This window comes from Pseudorca crassidens, chromosome 12 (assembly GCF_039906515.1).
Source record: "Pseudorca crassidens isolate mPseCra1 chromosome 12, mPseCra1.hap1, whole genome shotgun sequence".
Lineage (NCBI taxonomy): Eukaryota > Metazoa > Chordata > Mammalia > Artiodactyla > Delphinidae > Pseudorca > Pseudorca crassidens.
Window position 1 is genome coordinate 57,111,337 of NC_090307.1, and position 17,029 is coordinate 57,128,365.

At 33.7% G+C, this 17,029-nt stretch overlaps 1 protein-coding gene across 1 annotated transcript in view; it reads left to right on the plus strand.

Annotated features, from left to right (window-relative positions):
- The window catches only part of SMCHD1 (structural maintenance of chromosomes flexible hinge domain containing 1), a 128,846-nt gene that overhangs the window by 32,941 nt on the left and 78,876 nt on the right, over positions 1 to 17,029 (plus strand). Inside the window, exons 8-17 of the mRNA XM_067699586.1 lie at positions 2,680 to 2,846; positions 4,814 to 4,904; positions 5,612 to 5,822; positions 8,221 to 8,341; positions 8,420 to 8,603; positions 10,527 to 10,721; positions 12,239 to 12,352; positions 12,925 to 13,031; positions 13,764 to 13,846; positions 14,031 to 14,144. Coding sequence (XP_067555687.1) covers positions 2,680 to 2,846; positions 4,814 to 4,904; positions 5,612 to 5,822; positions 8,221 to 8,341; positions 8,420 to 8,603; positions 10,527 to 10,721; positions 12,239 to 12,352; positions 12,925 to 13,031; positions 13,764 to 13,846; positions 14,031 to 14,144 — 1,387 coding nt within the window. The remainder of the gene's footprint in view (positions 1 to 2,679; positions 2,847 to 4,813; positions 4,905 to 5,611; positions 5,823 to 8,220; positions 8,342 to 8,419; positions 8,604 to 10,526; positions 10,722 to 12,238; positions 12,353 to 12,924; positions 13,032 to 13,763; positions 13,847 to 14,030; positions 14,145 to 17,029) is intronic.

Consider the following 17,029-nt stretch of genomic DNA (forward strand, 5'->3'; position numbering starts at 1 on the left):
AACATTATCCTCTGTCCGAGAAATGTCTTCATTTTGTCATTCCACCTTTTCCTCTTTAAATTTATTGCATTTATTTAACAGTTTACATATCTTAATATATTGTTTATGTAACAGTATTCTGTCTTATCTTTTCTATGTTATCTTAAAATCACAAAGCCCTATAAAGTATATTGGTGGAAATATTATTTGCCGTGTTAAAACTGGTGAAAAATAGAAACAGAGAATTTAAGTGATTTTTTTTCAGAACTGTATGGATATGATAAAGCTTGGATAGTACTGAGGTCTCTTGGGTTATCATTTCTTCCAGCTTTTCCTGTGTTTTGTGCTTAGTTCATCCCAGCAAACATTTCATGGGTACCAGTAGGTCCCTAGTCTTTTTCTTTTTCTGACCTGTCCTTTCCAGCCTACTTTTTGGGGGCTCCTCCTCTATTCCTGAGCTGTTATCAGTTAGTACGGTGTGTGGGGGGTTGATGGTTTTTGATCTATGGGGACTAGCATGCACACGCCCCCCCCCCCATATATATATATATTCATTCTTATATATACCACTTAATACCAACAGTTCTCAAATATGTATTTCTTGTCAAGACTTTTTTCTTAAGATTGAAACATTGAATCAGGCTGGACTCCTTAAAGGGAAGAAACCATTCTGGCCATTTTAAACAGAAAAGGATTTCATAAAGGGAGTTAGATGCTTAGATGATTATTGGGCTGAAGGAATGATCTTTAGGCTGAGTCTTGTAGAATGATGCCAAGGTATTCCAAACTGACCTTCTAGGGATGCTGCAACATCTGCTGTAATCAGGTAGCTGGAGGACCACAGCTGGATCTGGAATTCAGAAACACAGTACCTTATCTCTGATCCAGGAGTTGGAAAAGTCTTGCTGCCACAATTGTTCCAACAATGGACACAGAATTTCTGGCCATTACTAGTGCTGTATCAGTGCTGATGCTTAAGCTGGAACCTGGATACTGGTCTTTCAGTACCTTGCATGGTAACAGAAAACTTTTAAGAAACCTCAGGAGATGGCCTTTGCCTCACTTTTCCCTTCTAAATCTTTGGCTAGTACATCTAATTGGTGAAACCTAATTTGCATCCACAAGCAAAAATTTAAGAGTCTGAGAAATAGATGTTTTTTGATTTCTTTCCATCCTCTGCAGCCCGGGAGGGGACAACATAAGGTGGTACAAATGGCAGCTGAATACCAATTGATCCTATGTAGCACACGCATTTCCAGTTTGAGTTAGATGTCCCTCTCCACGGGTTCTGTAAATAACTCCCTTTTGGTACATCTGAAATCAAATATCTATAAGCATTTCTTATTTTCTTCCCCTTTCCTCCAACTATTAACAGTATAGTAGTAACTGTAATCCTTGTTGTTAATCATTCACCACATTTAATTCTTTTAAAATAGTTCCTTTCATTTATCCTTTCTTGCACTCATTTCCACTGCTTGATTCAGCCTTTCCAGCCACGTCCTTCATCATATGTTTAACATATATTCTAAACTACCTTGTATCCCTTATAGTCTCAAATCCTTCATGTTCTCATTGGTCTGGGATGTTTTTATTAAGTCATCTGCTGGGTGAATGTCACCCCATTTTTATTTTTTTAACTCTGTAGTTCTTGGCTTATAGCTTTCTAATGGCACATTGTTTTATAATCATTTGTTTCTCATCTATTAGATGGAATTTGTAGGGAGGAAGGATGCTCTCTTTCTTTTATCTTGAACCCTATTTTCCTCATGCCCAAGTTGAGTCATAGGGCTTAGAAGGTGCTATCCAAATATTTGGATAATGAACCTGCCTCATCAGTAAACCCAAGCTAATCTACTAACTCTCAAACTGTATAAAATGTTACTTATGTATTATGTATTGTAGCTATAATATTAGTAATTTACTGTGTAGGGATGCATTGGAATCGTATTGGAGGGTTGGTTTTTATTTTTTATTAAGAAAGTAATAATACACACTTACTAAAAAAAGAAAACCAGTTTCCTAGACATAATAGTTCAGTGTGTATCTTTATCCTTATACGTTTTTATGTGTACAACTTATATAGTATATATATATGCATGAAATTTTTAACATACAGACTCATAGTAAAAACTGAGAAGTTTGTAATTCTTATCCTCAAACATTCCCCCACTCCCCCCTCCCCACTTCCCTCTGAAAGTGGACTGGGGCCCAGGATGATTTTACTCCCTTTTAAACAGAGTGCCTTTGGGCTAAGCCAGCTGGGTTCAGGCTGCATCCTAGTTTTCCTGAACTTGGAGGGCTGGCTGGGCATTGGTCCTGACCAAGTTAAGTGGTAGGTACCCCAAGCAAGGACTCATTCCACCTTAGGGTAAGTGTTCTCAATTTTGGGGCACAGTTTTAAACTCAGTATTTATTTTTCTTTACCCTTTTCTTTATGATTCTCCAGTTCGTGTAGCATTATGGTTTAGCATTCTCCTTGATGTATGCCAGTTTAGCAATCTATGTAAAAGTTTCCCTCTCCTCACAGCATTGTTGTCACACACTCAGCTGATTTGCAATTGGCCATTTTCCTCCAAAAGATTTTTGAAGCCTGTATTTGAAATTATCCAAGTGAATCACATTAAAGGTTGATGTAAATGTTATTTGTTAATTACAATTAAGGTGCATGTAATGTGTTGTACTTTATGTTCACTCTTGTAGCCGTCTGATTCTGTTCACATTACAAATGATGATGAAAGATTTCTACATCATCTTATCTCAGAGGAGAAGGAAAAAGATAGCTTTACTGCTGTGGTTATCACAGGGGTACAACCAGAACACATACAGTACTTGAAAAATTATTTCCTTCTTTGGACGAGACAGTTAACGTAAGTATTTACATTTGATTCAGGACATGTTTCTTCTTATCTTTTTTAAGATAGAAAATATTACAGACATATTGAAGCCTCTTGGCTGTCTGCTTTACTCCTATCCCATTTCCTTCCCTTCAGTACAGGAATCATTACTCTGATATTAGCATTAAAGTGGTTCTGTATTCTGTAAATATTTTACCGATCACCGGTAATGTATTGGTCATTACAAATACAAACATGAGGCCCATGCTTTTTGACAACTGTGATAACATTTAAAATAAACTTGAGTTCATCCAATTCAGCTCATCACTCCCAGATCCCCCTTTTGTGCTTTTGCTGTGTAGCATGTATTATAATCTTCCATACCACACAGTTTACTTATATTTTTGTCTGCCTTCTACCTTGGAATGTCTGTCGTTTTTTATGCACTGCTGTATCCCAGTGTTTCCTTTTACATAGTAGATGCTCAATAAAAGTTTACTGAATGAATGTTATTGAGTCTATTGAAATGTATTGAGTCTATTGAATGTATTGAGTCTATCACTCATGTGACATGAGTAATACTGAAAATAAATCTTTGTGTATCTATTCCAGGAAAACTTTTAGGAAGTATATATTCCATTAGATCAAATCAGAAGTATATACATTTAATGGCTCTTAAGTTTTTTCCTCTGTAGTTACACAGTATAGACCTTTGACTGGATTGTTTCCATAATTTGTATTAACCTGAATTAATTAGTCTTGCAAAATGGGTATACTGTACAAAATTCATGTTTTTAAAGAAAGTATCTTTTCTTATTTATTCAAAGGGCTGTTGTACTTACTTTGAGATTCTCTATTTTATACATATATATTAACAATTAAAATTTTTTATGGGGAAATTGATTTTAGGAATGCCTTTTTTCTTGAATATTGATGTTTATTGGCTCTGTAACACAAGAGTTTTAAATAGGACTTTGGAATGTTTCTTCTCTAAGAACATCTTTTATTAGTTATTTTATTATTTCTCTTAACTGAAGGAATTCAGTGTACATTAATGACATAATTATAACTTAACTCTTGCTTTTAAAAAGAATGATGTATAACTTTAACCATTCGTTGAAATAGACGCTTGCTAAGCTATTTATAGCACTCTTTCTTAATGTATGGTTGTAAACTTATTGTTGACTATGATGTTAACACTTTTGAGATGTCTGAAGAAAGAAATCATGATTTTCAGTGATTTCCTTTTATCTTAGTAGTGTTTTAAACTAGGACAATTAATGTAATTTTAAAAAGTTAAAATTCATATGAAGGAATATTTTAAATTCCTGCTTGAGGAATAATTACACATGTGATACGGGATATGGGGAGAGGTGAATAATCTCCTCCAAATATAATCTTTTGAAACATTTGCCAAAATAAAATAACAAAGATTTCTGAAGTGGTGGTTTTTGATGGGATAATGTTGAATTTATTAGTTTTAGGAGTATTGGCATAAGATTGTTTCAGTGTCATAGGAGAAGAAAGATGAGAGTTACAGAATGATACTCTCATGTTGGGGACATAAGTTAAAGTTACTGAATCCTGTATAGCCCCTGATATTTGAGTCCTTTGTAGAACATCCCTAACAAGTAGAATTATAGCCTCTTAACTTCTAGTTTTAGTTTTTTTGATAAACTATACTTAAAGTATTTGGGCCTTGAAGTTGGAAAGACTTGGATTGAAGCGCCCCCAACTCTATACTTCTGTGACCTTAAGTAAATTAAATTATATACGTTTCTTGCATTCCAATTTCTATATAAAATGAAGGGTAATAATATCTGAATCTCAGGATTGTTTTTACCATTAAATGGTTTACTCTGTTTAAAAATGCTTCATATAGTGCTTGGCACCTAGTAAGTACTGCCAAATAGTAGTTATAGAATTTTTTTTGGTAGAAGATTAGATGAACTGTAATTTTATGTGATTTAAAAGTGTAAAGGTATTCTTCTATGTTTTAGGCATATTTATCATTACTATATTCATGGCCCAAAAGGGAATGAAAAACGTGCATCAAAGGAAGTTGGACCTTTCAACAACATTGATATTGAAGTAAGATAAAATTCTTTCTTAAAGTATTGTGAATTATTAGGTATCTGTTCTAGTTCCAAGTTACTCTGGACAAGAAAACTCAGTCAGTAAATAGACAACTTCTCTGTCCTTGTCTTTTACCAGAACGCTTCCCTAATTTGATATGCAAGTAAAGAGATTATTCCTAGATGTATTTTTGTGGAACCTTTGTTTACTATAGTATATGGTTTTTCCTTTCTCTGTCTTCTCTAGAGATATGAGCTGTTAACTGAATATCATGTCTCAAAAGCAGGGAAGAAAAGGAATAAATAGTTTCTTTTGTTCACAGAAGTCTTATAACAGGTAAAGTAAGATTTAGAAGAAAAGAATATTTGAGTGTTGAGTTCTCAGTATCCTTGCCCACACGTCAGGAAGAATTTCATGTACATCTTTATCCCACTTCCTACCTCTAGCAGGAAACCTTGAATTAAATGTACTCATCACTTAATATATCCTTCAGCTCTGCTTTGCTCTTTCTTTGCTTACTTTCAGTTTTTTATAGTGTATTTTTTTTGAGATGCTACTTAGAGCTATTTAATCCAAATAAAAATATATATGTATTTCAATAAGCTAGATGATTACTTGTACAAATAAAAGTAGTTTTTGCCTGTTCTGTTGTTGGATCATAGGTGAGAACAAAAGTAAAGTCACTATAGAATTTAATTGTTTTTGTTTTATTTTTATTTTAGATTTCTATGTTTGAAAAGGGGAAGACACCTAAGATTATCAACCTAAGGGAAATACAAGATGACATGCAGACGTTGTATATAAATACAGCAGCCGATAGTTTTGAGTTCAAGGCTCATGTTGAAGGAGATGGTGTAGTGGAAGGGATTATCCGATATCACCCTTTTTTATATGATAGAGAAACGTATCCTGATGATCCATGCTTTCCATCAAGTATGTTAATCTGTTATCTTAGCTACAAAATGTGAAGTTGTGATTTAGGATAGTGATTTGTTTTCTTAATAATAATTCTTAGTTGAGCTGTTGAGGTTAGATAAATTTAAAAACTTTTTTCCCTCATGCAAATCTTCTTAAGTTATTAAAGTAGTTATAATTTTTATAATTCTTAATTTTTGTGTATATTCATTTCCAGATGAAATAAAGCAGTGGCTTTAAGAAAGATTATATATTCTTTTATCATAGATCTCTTCCTGAAGTGAATTTTTAGCTATATACTGCATAGTAATCCTTTATATATTCTCCATGTTGTCTTCCTGTTATCTTTGTAGGTATTTATAAAGTAGTTTTAAACTTCACTTAGTCACACTAGTTTTTTCTTTATGCTTTCTGATTTTTGCCTTGCTATAGAAAGGTATCTTATACCTCAAGATTATAAAAAAGATCCTGTGGTTTTTTTTCTTAATCATTTTATGTTTACATCTTTAACACATCTCTAATCTTTTTTGTGTGTGGGTTAACTTAATATTTTCCCTGTGGGTTTCCAGTTTCCTAGCACCAATTATTGAACGTTATGATTTTTGTAATAGTTTAAATATCACTTTCATAATAATACAAAGTTCCCATAAGTGCATAGATCCGGATTTTTTACTATAAGGAATTGATCTAGTTTGTGTATTTATTTATTTATTATAAATTTATTTATTTGTTTATTTATTTATGGCTGTGTTGGGTCTTTGTTGCTGTGAGTGGGGGCTACTCTTTGTTGCGGTGTGCAGGCTTCTCACTGCGGTGGCTTCTCTTGTTGTGGAGCACGGGCTCTAGGTGCGCGGGCTTCAGTAGTTGTGGCATGTGGGCTCAGTAGTTGTGGCTCGCAGGCTCTAGAGTGCAGGCTCGGTAGTTGTGGCTCACGGGCTTAGTTGCTCCGCGACATGTGGGATCTTCCTGGACCAGGGCTCGAACCTATGTGCCCTGCATTGGCAGGCAGAGTGCCACCACTGTGGCAACCACTGTACCACCAGGGAAGTCCCTATTTTGTGTTTTTATACATGAGTAATGATACTCTCTTGTCCTTTATACTGTATATTGATATCTATAGGGCAAGACACTATTGTTCTTTTTTGAGAAAATTCTTAATGCTTAATCTTTTGCTCTTCTGGATAAACTTTGGAATCACTTTGTACTGTACTTTCACTTTAAAAAAATCCTACTGGTATTATTGAGATGGCATTGAATTTTCATAGATTAACAGTATTAAATTTTCTCATTCAGAATAATTCTTTAGTATAGCCTTAATATTGTAGGTTTTGGAACCAGATTTCCTGATTTGAATCTTATCTTTGCGACTTTGTGTAAACTTTGACAAAGTACCGCCTGCCTCAGTATCTGTAAAGTTGGGGGGGTAATAATTCTTGCCTCATAGATGTGTTGTGAGGGTTGAATAAGAAACTGCTTCAAGTCCTCAGAATAGTGCCTGACTTTCTTTAGTAAGTGCTCATACATGTTATTACTCAGTGACCTTCCCTCCCGTGAAGTCTCTAGCATGTTTTTCATTTGCCATTTGTAATTTTTGCATGCTTATAGACAAAAAGATAAAGTTCTTCAAATGATGTCTTAAAATAATAGCCAGTAAGTTGAATGAGATCAGAGGGGTTCTCTAAGAGCAAGTGAAATGGTGTGATTGAAAGGAATATTTACTTGTGATGGACTTGTGAGGGTTTTTTTGGGAGAAGAAGGCTTTATTGGGGGTGGGGGGAATGACTTAATGCCAGAATAACTGAGGTATTACTATGTCAGGATCATGATGTTTGAATCTAATTTATCTAAATATATGAAAATGTATTACTAACAAACATAAAAATGTAGACAGTTGAGCTTTATAACATAGGTTATAATTCTAGCTGTATCATAAAGTAAACTTACATTCAGTGTTATTAATTTGTCCAAGCTAGGCAAACTTGCTGTTGCTCGATACTGTAGATTTTCCAGATGATTTTTATGTAAGTAAACTGGTTGTGACAGAGTTGTGAAGCTTGTGGTTTAGGTACAGGATTCAAGCTCCCATATTTATAAATAGGTTTTAAAGATTGCAGGCTCAGTAGCTACTATAGTACTCCTAACACAGATGGATTAGTATGTTAGCAATTATTGACTTTGTAATGAGAAACACTATTGGTAATGTGGAACCACTTTGAAAATCTGCCTTTTTGAGGGCAAACAGAATAAAGCCACCTTTCGATTTTATAGAATGCAATGTTAAAGATCATAAGATTTTTTGTTACCATTTCTCTGAAGTAGCTTTAACATTTCACTTACAGAAATTGATTTCTCAGTGGTAAAAATTGCGTATACTTTATAGCAATAAACATTTTGTTCCAATATTCCTTTGTTCTAGAATTAAAAGATGAAGATGATGATGATGACTGTTTCATACTTGAGAAAGCAGCAAGAGGGAAAAGACCTATTTTTGAATGTTTTTGGAATGGACGACTAATACCATATACATCTGTTGAAGAGTAAGTTCTGATTTTTGCTGAAATTATATTGTTTTGTGATCTAATCTTTTTACTAACTAATACTTTGTTCTGTTCAAGCTTTGACTGGTGTACTCCTCCTAAGAAGAGAGGGCTTGCACCGATTGAGTGCTACAATAGGATATCTGGTGCATTATTCACTAATGACAAATTCCAGGTCAGCACAAATAAACTGACCTTTATGGATCTTGAGCTAAAATTGAAAGATAAGAACACCCTTTTTACAAGGATTTTAAATGGACAGGTATGGTTTTAAGTATCAAATTTTGAATATTTGCAAGTGTTCTATTTTAAGTACAACAAAAGTCACTAGTAGTGTAGATTTGTACTGACAATTTGCATACTTTTTATTTAATCTGGAATATAAATTTTCATTCATGAGCATTTATGTGTTCACTCAAAAATTTCAAATTGATTAGATCTTGTTCAGGTAAAATTTACAGATCTTTTATCAGATCTTCATCAGTACCTTGACATAGTAAATAGAAGCTACAGAACCATGTCCATTTGATAAGAGCATATAAGAACAATTTTATCTAATACAAAAGCTGTGTTTATATATTAATAACCTAAATATGCAATTTTAATCTAATCTTGGGGGTAAAATTGAGGTAGAACTATGAAATACTTCGGGCTAAAAGGTGCTGTTAGATTGATCAGTATTAAAATCTACATTAATCAATAGAAAAAGTGATAAATTTTTTAAAAAATAGGATAGAACTAGTGTACTTTTATTCTACCTAAGCACCTCAGAAACTTACTTGATGCTACTCTTTCAGTAGTTTAATGTTAAGTTGCCAAGAGATGGATGCATTTATTCTGAATTTAAAATTGCTTAAGCAATAAGCACAATACATGACACACAGTATTTATAGTCAGTCATCCCTACAACATGTTGAAATTCATTTTGCTCTTAATAAAAAGATACTGAGTCTTATATACTTTTATCGAATACGAGGGCTGTACATTGAAATACAGCATAAAAATTTGGTAGGCGGACTATCCCATTCCTAGTTAATAATTTTAATATTCTTGTCAAGTTGACAAAGTGATAACAGTAATTTGCTGATTCAGGAAGGAGTTGGTACCTGGGAACAGATTAGGGGGAAGATTTCCTTGAAGGTATATGCCATTTTTGAGTGTTTACAATGTACATGTTACTTCTTATTCAAATAACTTTTTAAAACCAAAAGTTTTTTCTTTTTAATGATTAACATACTGGCCCTTTGACTATAAGCTGCAAAAACTTAAGCTGAAATCAGTTTTAGTTTTGCCCCATTTTCATTTGGAAATGGTATATTGTGGAATAAGATATATAGGGGGAAATGAACTTCTATAACTTTATGCAAAGTCTTCTGTGAAAGCGTGTTATGTAAAGATTATCTTCCCTACTCATTCTCCTAAAGATAAGCATTAAACAAGTATATAGCACCTTACGCTGGAATGTAAATCTCTATACTGTCTCCCATCAGGGTGAAGAATGATAAGCAATAGCACATTTTTTTCTTATATATTATTAGAAAACAATTTTTATTTTATGATTTATTTTCTGAATAAATATAGATATATAATACATAATTAAAAGGAAAGATGTGTTTTGCATAGCAATGATTGTCAACCTTTTTTTCACTATCACTTTATAAAAAGAGCTTTTTTGACCTTTTCTCCCCCTAATCACTCCCCACAATGACATTTTAATACCATAGATATACCATATATATGTTTAAGTACTATATGTATTTAAATCTGTGCCTGATACATAAAAAGATATTTTTATTGCCCTATTGAGAATGTGCATCGTTCACAGTAAGAAGACTTCCACTTACCCTTTTCCCCTAATCAGCTAGTTCTCCTTATCCTAGGCAGCCAGTGTTTGTCATTTTTTGGTATATCCTAGGATTTAAAACAGGGAAGCAAATCTTTGTTGATATTGACCATTAAGACCTTGGACCCAAGGGTGTAGCAAAGATTTTTCTTTCTTTAGTAATGTCTTTGATAGAAATCTAAATTCATATGGGAGAAGGATCCAGCAAAATATTTTAGTCTTTTATTAGATTTTCTGGGGTGGGCAGGTATGTGAAAGGAAAAATGAAATGAATGAGAAGTGTCTGTGGTTGTATTTGTTTATTAGTAGCTATATTTCATAGAACATTTTAAAATTTTACAGGAGCAGCGAATGAAAATTGACAGAGAATTTGCTCTATGGCTGAAGGACTGTCATGAAAAGTATGACAAACAAATAAAATTTACACTTTTTAAAGGAATAATTACACGTCCTGATCTTCCTTCTAAAAAGCAGGGCCCCTGGGCGACTTATTCAGCAATAGAATGGGATGGAAAAATATACAAAGCAGGACAACTGGTAAGTTTAACTTATTTTTAGATTTAATTTTTAGTAGAATTTGAAACTAAATTAGATGTATTAGAATTTATCAACAACCAAAAATAATATATTTACTCTTGGCTCCTTGGGAGCCAGAAAAGAACGAAAAGGCCAAACGGATTTTAATTATGTAATTTAACAGGACATTTTATAAAAAACTTGATTTTTGCCAAAGGCTCAATTAACAAGGTTTTTATTGTTTCTTGCACTAAACTTTACTCAAATGGAGAATTCCATTTTGTTTTTTTAATTGTGATATGGAGAAATTATTTTTCAGCAAATTTTTATTGAGTGCTGCTCGTGAGTTACTGTGCTATTGACTGCATTGTGGAGAATGCAGAGGTCTAGGGGATGTCCTTTGTTCTTCAGGCTGTTACAGCCTGAAAACAGAGATAACCTAAGCAGATAATCATAGGTAAGAAGGGGGCAAGTGCTATGAAAAGAGAATGAATAGTGCTCATGGTTTAGGAGAGAATTTTCTGACTTCGGATTGGCCTCGGAGAAGAGGGTGTATCATGCAATTCTTTGTGCATGAAGTGGCATGTGTATGGAACTTGAAAGAGGTAAAGGCTCAGGTTTGCAGAGGTAATTATGAAGGTAATAAATGCACAAATGTGACACTCTCATCATCATATATCGAAAGCTTTGGAATCAGATGCGGTCACCTCGAAGTAGTGTGTGTAGCTACAGCTTGCTTTTCCAACATTTAGAGGTTAGGAAAACAAGGAGGAGGAGCTGACAAAGGAGAATTGAAAGGGATAAGATAGTGAGATAGAAGGGAACCAGGAGAATAAGGTATTTGTGAAGAGTTACAAGGAGGGAGTGATCAGTTTTGTCAAATTCTGTGTGGTAGTCAAGTGAAACGCTTTCTCAGAGAAGATAATCTGAGCACAGACAAAGACAGGTAAATGCAGGGAAACCGCAAGCAACAGAGTTGGGTTGCTGCAACCTATTGTGTGTGTGAGGAGAAATAGTTCAGAAATGAAATGAGGCTGGAAGGTAGGTTGGGTGTAAATTTTTGTTGTCCTTGTAGTTGGGAAGTTTTGAATTGGACTAATGGAAATTACTCTTAGATTTTTCAAGCCAAGTAAGGAGAAGAAATACATTATAGGCAAGTTTTGAGCTAATTTATTTGAAATAAATGATGACTTTGTAAGTCACCGTTCACAGTCTGCAAGGAACATTTATGGGGGTTTGAGATAACTTGCATTAATAATAATTGATTTGGAAGGCTTTGGGCATTTTAGACACATGCATAGCGATGACATTTTTGTATGAAGAAGCCACTGTGTCTTTTCAAAGATATGTTACAAATAAGTGGAGAACTTCACAAATATAACTTTATTAGAATATTAGAATGCTTTTTTTGTTAATTTTTCTAATGATAGATGCTGAGTTTTCCCCTTGCATAACGTAGTTCTGTTAAGTAATTGTTAAACCTGTTTTTCTAAAAGTAAATATTAATACTAAATCCTTGTTTTAAAACTAAATATTAGGTCAAGACAATCAAGACACTTCCTCTCTTTTATGGAAGCATTGTAAAATTTTTTCTTTATGGTGATCATGATGGAGAAGTATATGCTACAGGAGGAGAGGTTCAAATTGCAATGGTAAGACCCCCAAATAACAAAAAATATTTCTTCAGTCTCTTGGTACTATGTTCTTTTGCTTAATTGTTAAAATAAAGATACGGTATTCTGTTTTGCCTCGTATTTGGCTTTTCCATTGGTTAAAGTAGTGGTAGCATGAATTTTTATGTTTCACATTTGATGTTTTTAATAATCTATAGAACAACATCTGTGTGCCCAGTGTTTAATTAATGTTACATATATTATTGCTAGTTAACACAGTAATTTTGTAAAGTGCACATTTCATCCAAGGCCCACAAACATAAACATTGGAGCCGGACTTCTATCTCAAGAATGAAAAACTTCAAAACTAGAACTGGTTTTATCCTTATACTATGCTCTTGTTAAAATTTGAATGGCCTAAGGCCTATTTAATTAGGCCTAAGGAGTTTACATGAAAAATGGAAGTAAACACTGTGGTATAATGTAATAATAGCTATTATGATTTATATACTTAACTAGGGTAAAAATATGTTTCTTTGGAAGAAATGTTCTTGTTGCAACTATACTTAAATAGTTTTTTTTAAATATTGGTGTAAATTTTATTTATTCAGGAACCTCAGGCACTGTATGATGAAATAAAAACTGTGCCAATTGCAAAGCTGGATAGGACAGTTGCTGAGAAAGCTGTGAAAAAATATGTAGAAGATGAAATGGCAAGGTAATTTACATTTCAAGATGCATATGGTAAAAAATAACAAGAAAAATCAAGAGGAATTGTCCTTTTAGCAGTTATTGAGTGTGTCGTTATGCTCTTCTATTTGGGCACTTGTAGTCTTAGATGTGTGTATTGTGACAAACTTCTTGCTGTTAAAAAAAACCTGAGAGCTCTCTGTTATAAAAACAGAATCCTGTATTTCATAGAAAAATGAGGAAATCTTATATCTACAGTGTCACTGTTATCAGCACTATGATTAAGTTTGTTAAAGAAAAAAAAAAACTTTGGCCTACAGCTAGAAGAAAATGGTAGTAACTGCTGAGAGATAAAGATTAGTACAAAAGAAGTAAAAGGAAATCGAAAAATAAAAGGGTTTGTGGCTCTTGTATAGCTAATGACGTAGTCATTGTGATTCCTACTGAATCTCACTGGTAATTCTTTTATTTGTAGAGTTTATCCTGTCTCCCAAAGGTAGCTTGTACTATAAATGAATAGAAAAATCTCAAAAAACCACAGTTCCTGGCTCTTAACACCAGGAGATTTTGTCTTACTCTGTAACCACAACAGTGGTTGAGGAGAAGGAAATGTTTACAGTATTAATCATTCAGGATTTCAGATTTAACCTGTCAAAAAAAATTAGAAATAAATATTAAAATTTCTAGTAACTATTATTTTTAAAAATAAGACCATAATTAACACAGTTCATGAATAATTAATATGCTGGTTTCATAATAGGCTCCCTGATAGATTGTCAGTAACTTGGCCTGAAGGAGATGAATTATTGCCAAATGAGATTAGGCCTGCTGGAACCCCCATTGGTATGTTTTTGGGTTTTTTGTGTGTGTTTGTTTGTTTTTAAATACTGAAAAAATGCTTTTCTTACATCTTACATTTCATAGTAAAAGACCATGAAAAATTAAAGTGCTGTGTGAAGACCTAGCAGATTCATCAGATTCTTTGGGTGTGACTGAGACATTCTTATTTTTAATTTTGGACTGATAGGTGCATTAAGAATTGAAATATTGAATAAAAAGGGGGAAGCAATGCAAAAGCTTCCAGGAACAAGTCATGGAGGGTCAAAGAAACTCCTGGTTGAGCTCAAAGTTATACTACACTGTAAGTATACAAACTAATTTGGATCTTTATTGTTGTTCTTAAATATATAACATATGTTTTAATATCTTTGTGTAATTATGAGCTAGCAATCTGATAGATAGTACATTTGTTTAAAGTTAGGAGTTTCAAAGGTGTGAATAATTCACATTAAAAAAAATCAATTGTTTTCTGAGGGTTTTTTTTTTAACATTTTATTCTGAATTTTCCTATGTAGGTAGCTGTGGGCTAAAATAAAGATATGATGTGCATACATGTAGTAGTTTGTACAATAGGAATTTTGATTGGATAATCCTTATGATCCCTTCTCAATCAAAAATACTGTGTCTCTGAACCTATGGGCCAGAAGTACTTGTTTCAGTTGAGAATCCTGGCCCACTCTTTGGTAAAGGAAAAGAACTGCATATTATTGCTCATCTTGTATTTTCCTAACTTGAATCACCTTGTTTGTTAACTTGTCTGTTGTTTTTTGTGTTTTTTAACATCTTTATTGGCGTATAATCGCTTTACTATGGTGTGTTAGTTTCTGCTTTATAACAAAGTGAATCAACTATACATATACATATGTTCCCATATCTCTTCCCTCTTGCGTCTACCTCCCTCCCATCCTCCCTATCCCTCCCCTCTAGGTGGTCACAAAGCACGGAGCTGATCTCCGAGCTGATCTCCCTGTGCTATGCGGCTGCTTCCCACTAGCTATCTATTTTACATTTGGTAGTGTATGTATGTCCATGCCACTCTCTCACTTGGTCCCAGCTTACCCTTCCCCCTCCCTGTGTACTCAAGTCCATTCTCTATGTCTGTGTCTTTATTCCTGTCCTGCCCCTAGCTTCTTCAGAACCTTTTTTTTTTTTCTTTTAAGATTCCATATATATGTGTTAGCATACGGTATTTGTTTTTCTCTTTCTGACTTATTACTTCACTCTGTATGACAGACTCTGGGTCCATCCACCTGACTACAAATAACTCAATTTTGTTTCTTTTTATGGCTGAGTAATATTCCATTGTGTATATGTACACATCTTCTTTATCCATTCATCTGTTGGTGGACACTTACGTTGCTTCCATGTCCTGGCTATTGTAAATACAGCTGCAATGAACATTTTGGTACATGACTCTTTTTGAATTACGGTTTTCTTTGTTGTTTTTGTCTTGACTGCCTGAAAGTATTTTCAATTTATATTTTCAGTAATTGTTCTATCACTATATGTTGCATGTCTGGTCCATGGATTTTAAAGATGTTTAAAGACGTTTTATTCACTATGCGTTTATTTCCAACATTTATAAACTAGTCAATGGTCATGTATACTTTCATTGCATAAATGTCTTGCTAGCCTCGGCAGCAGTGAACAGTTTGACTAATTTTACTGCAGTACTCTTATTTTTGGCCTCTGTGACACTCTATTTTATATTTCTCCAACTTTTTTTGATGGCTTAAAACAACATATATTTATTATCTTACAGTTCTCTAGGTCATCCGTCCCAGGTGGACTTCACTGTGCTAAAATCAAAGTGTCAGCAGGATAGTGTTCCTTCTGGAGGTTCTAGGGAAGGCTCGCCTTTTCCACTCCTAGAAGCCACCCACATTCCTTGGCTTGTGGCCCCTTCCATCTTCAAAGCCAGCAGTGTAGCATCTTCCAGCCTCTCTGTGACTCTGACCCTCCTGCCTCTGTCTTATTTAAAACCAAAACCAAAAATACACACAGGCATACCTTGTTTAATTGTGCTTTGCTTTATTGCCATTTGCAGATACTGCATTTTTTTACAGATTGAAGGTTTATGGAAACTCTGTGTTGAGCAAGTCTATTAATGCCATTTTCCCAATGGTATTTGCTCACTTAATGTCTCTGTGTCACATTTTGGTCATTCTGGCAACATTTCAAACTTTTTCATTATTATATTTGTTACAGTGATCTGTGATTAGTGATATTTGATGTTATTACTACAACTTGCTGAAGGCTCAGATGAAGGTTAGCATTTTTTAGCAATAAAGTACTTTTTAATTGAGATATGAACATTTTATTTTTTTAAAGAAATAATGCTCTTGCACACTCAGTAGACTACAGTATAGTGTAAACATAACTTTTATATGCACTGGGAAACGGAAAAATTTATGTGATTTGCTTTATTGCGATACTTGTTTTGTTGTGGTGGTCTGAAGCCAAACCTGCAATATCTCTAAGGTCTGCCTGTATATATATATATTTTTTAATTAGAAGATTTTTTTTTGTTAAAGTATATATAATAGATTTACCATTTCAATTATTTTTTAAATGTACACTTTACTGTAGAGTGTTCCACATATTTGTTTCTTTGGAATGTCATTTAACTTGTTCCATTGTTTGTTCTATTTCCTGAAGACTGGAAATCACCCCAAAAGCTTAAACAGATTTAGGTTCACCACTTTTCCCCCCTAAAGCAAGAATCCATACTCCATAGCGAATTTGTGTTTCTTAGGGTATTACATCAAGAGGCGTTTGATGACTGTAATTAATTGTCCTACTTTTAGTGCTGCTAAAATGGATTATTGAATTCACTTGGCTAATATGATTATAAAGTTCTCCTTTCATCCGTGATGTAATGGTTTCATCCATTAATGATTTTTGCTTAGTTATTTGGTATGCAAAATGGTGATCCCCTCATTCTTTTATTTCTTCCTAATTTATTATCCCAGTTTATTATCCTTCCTAGTTTATTTGTTAGTAATAAATTTCAGTTAGGGTCATTGGTTTACTCTGAAACACAGCTTTTATAGGAAAGGCAGTATAAAGGCTTAATCCTTTTTCTTTAATTGCAAATTACCAGTCAGGAATTGGTACAGTACTGTGGTGCTCAGAGACTGTTTATTTTTGATTTTTATAAATGTGTTTTTCTGAATGTATGGGGTT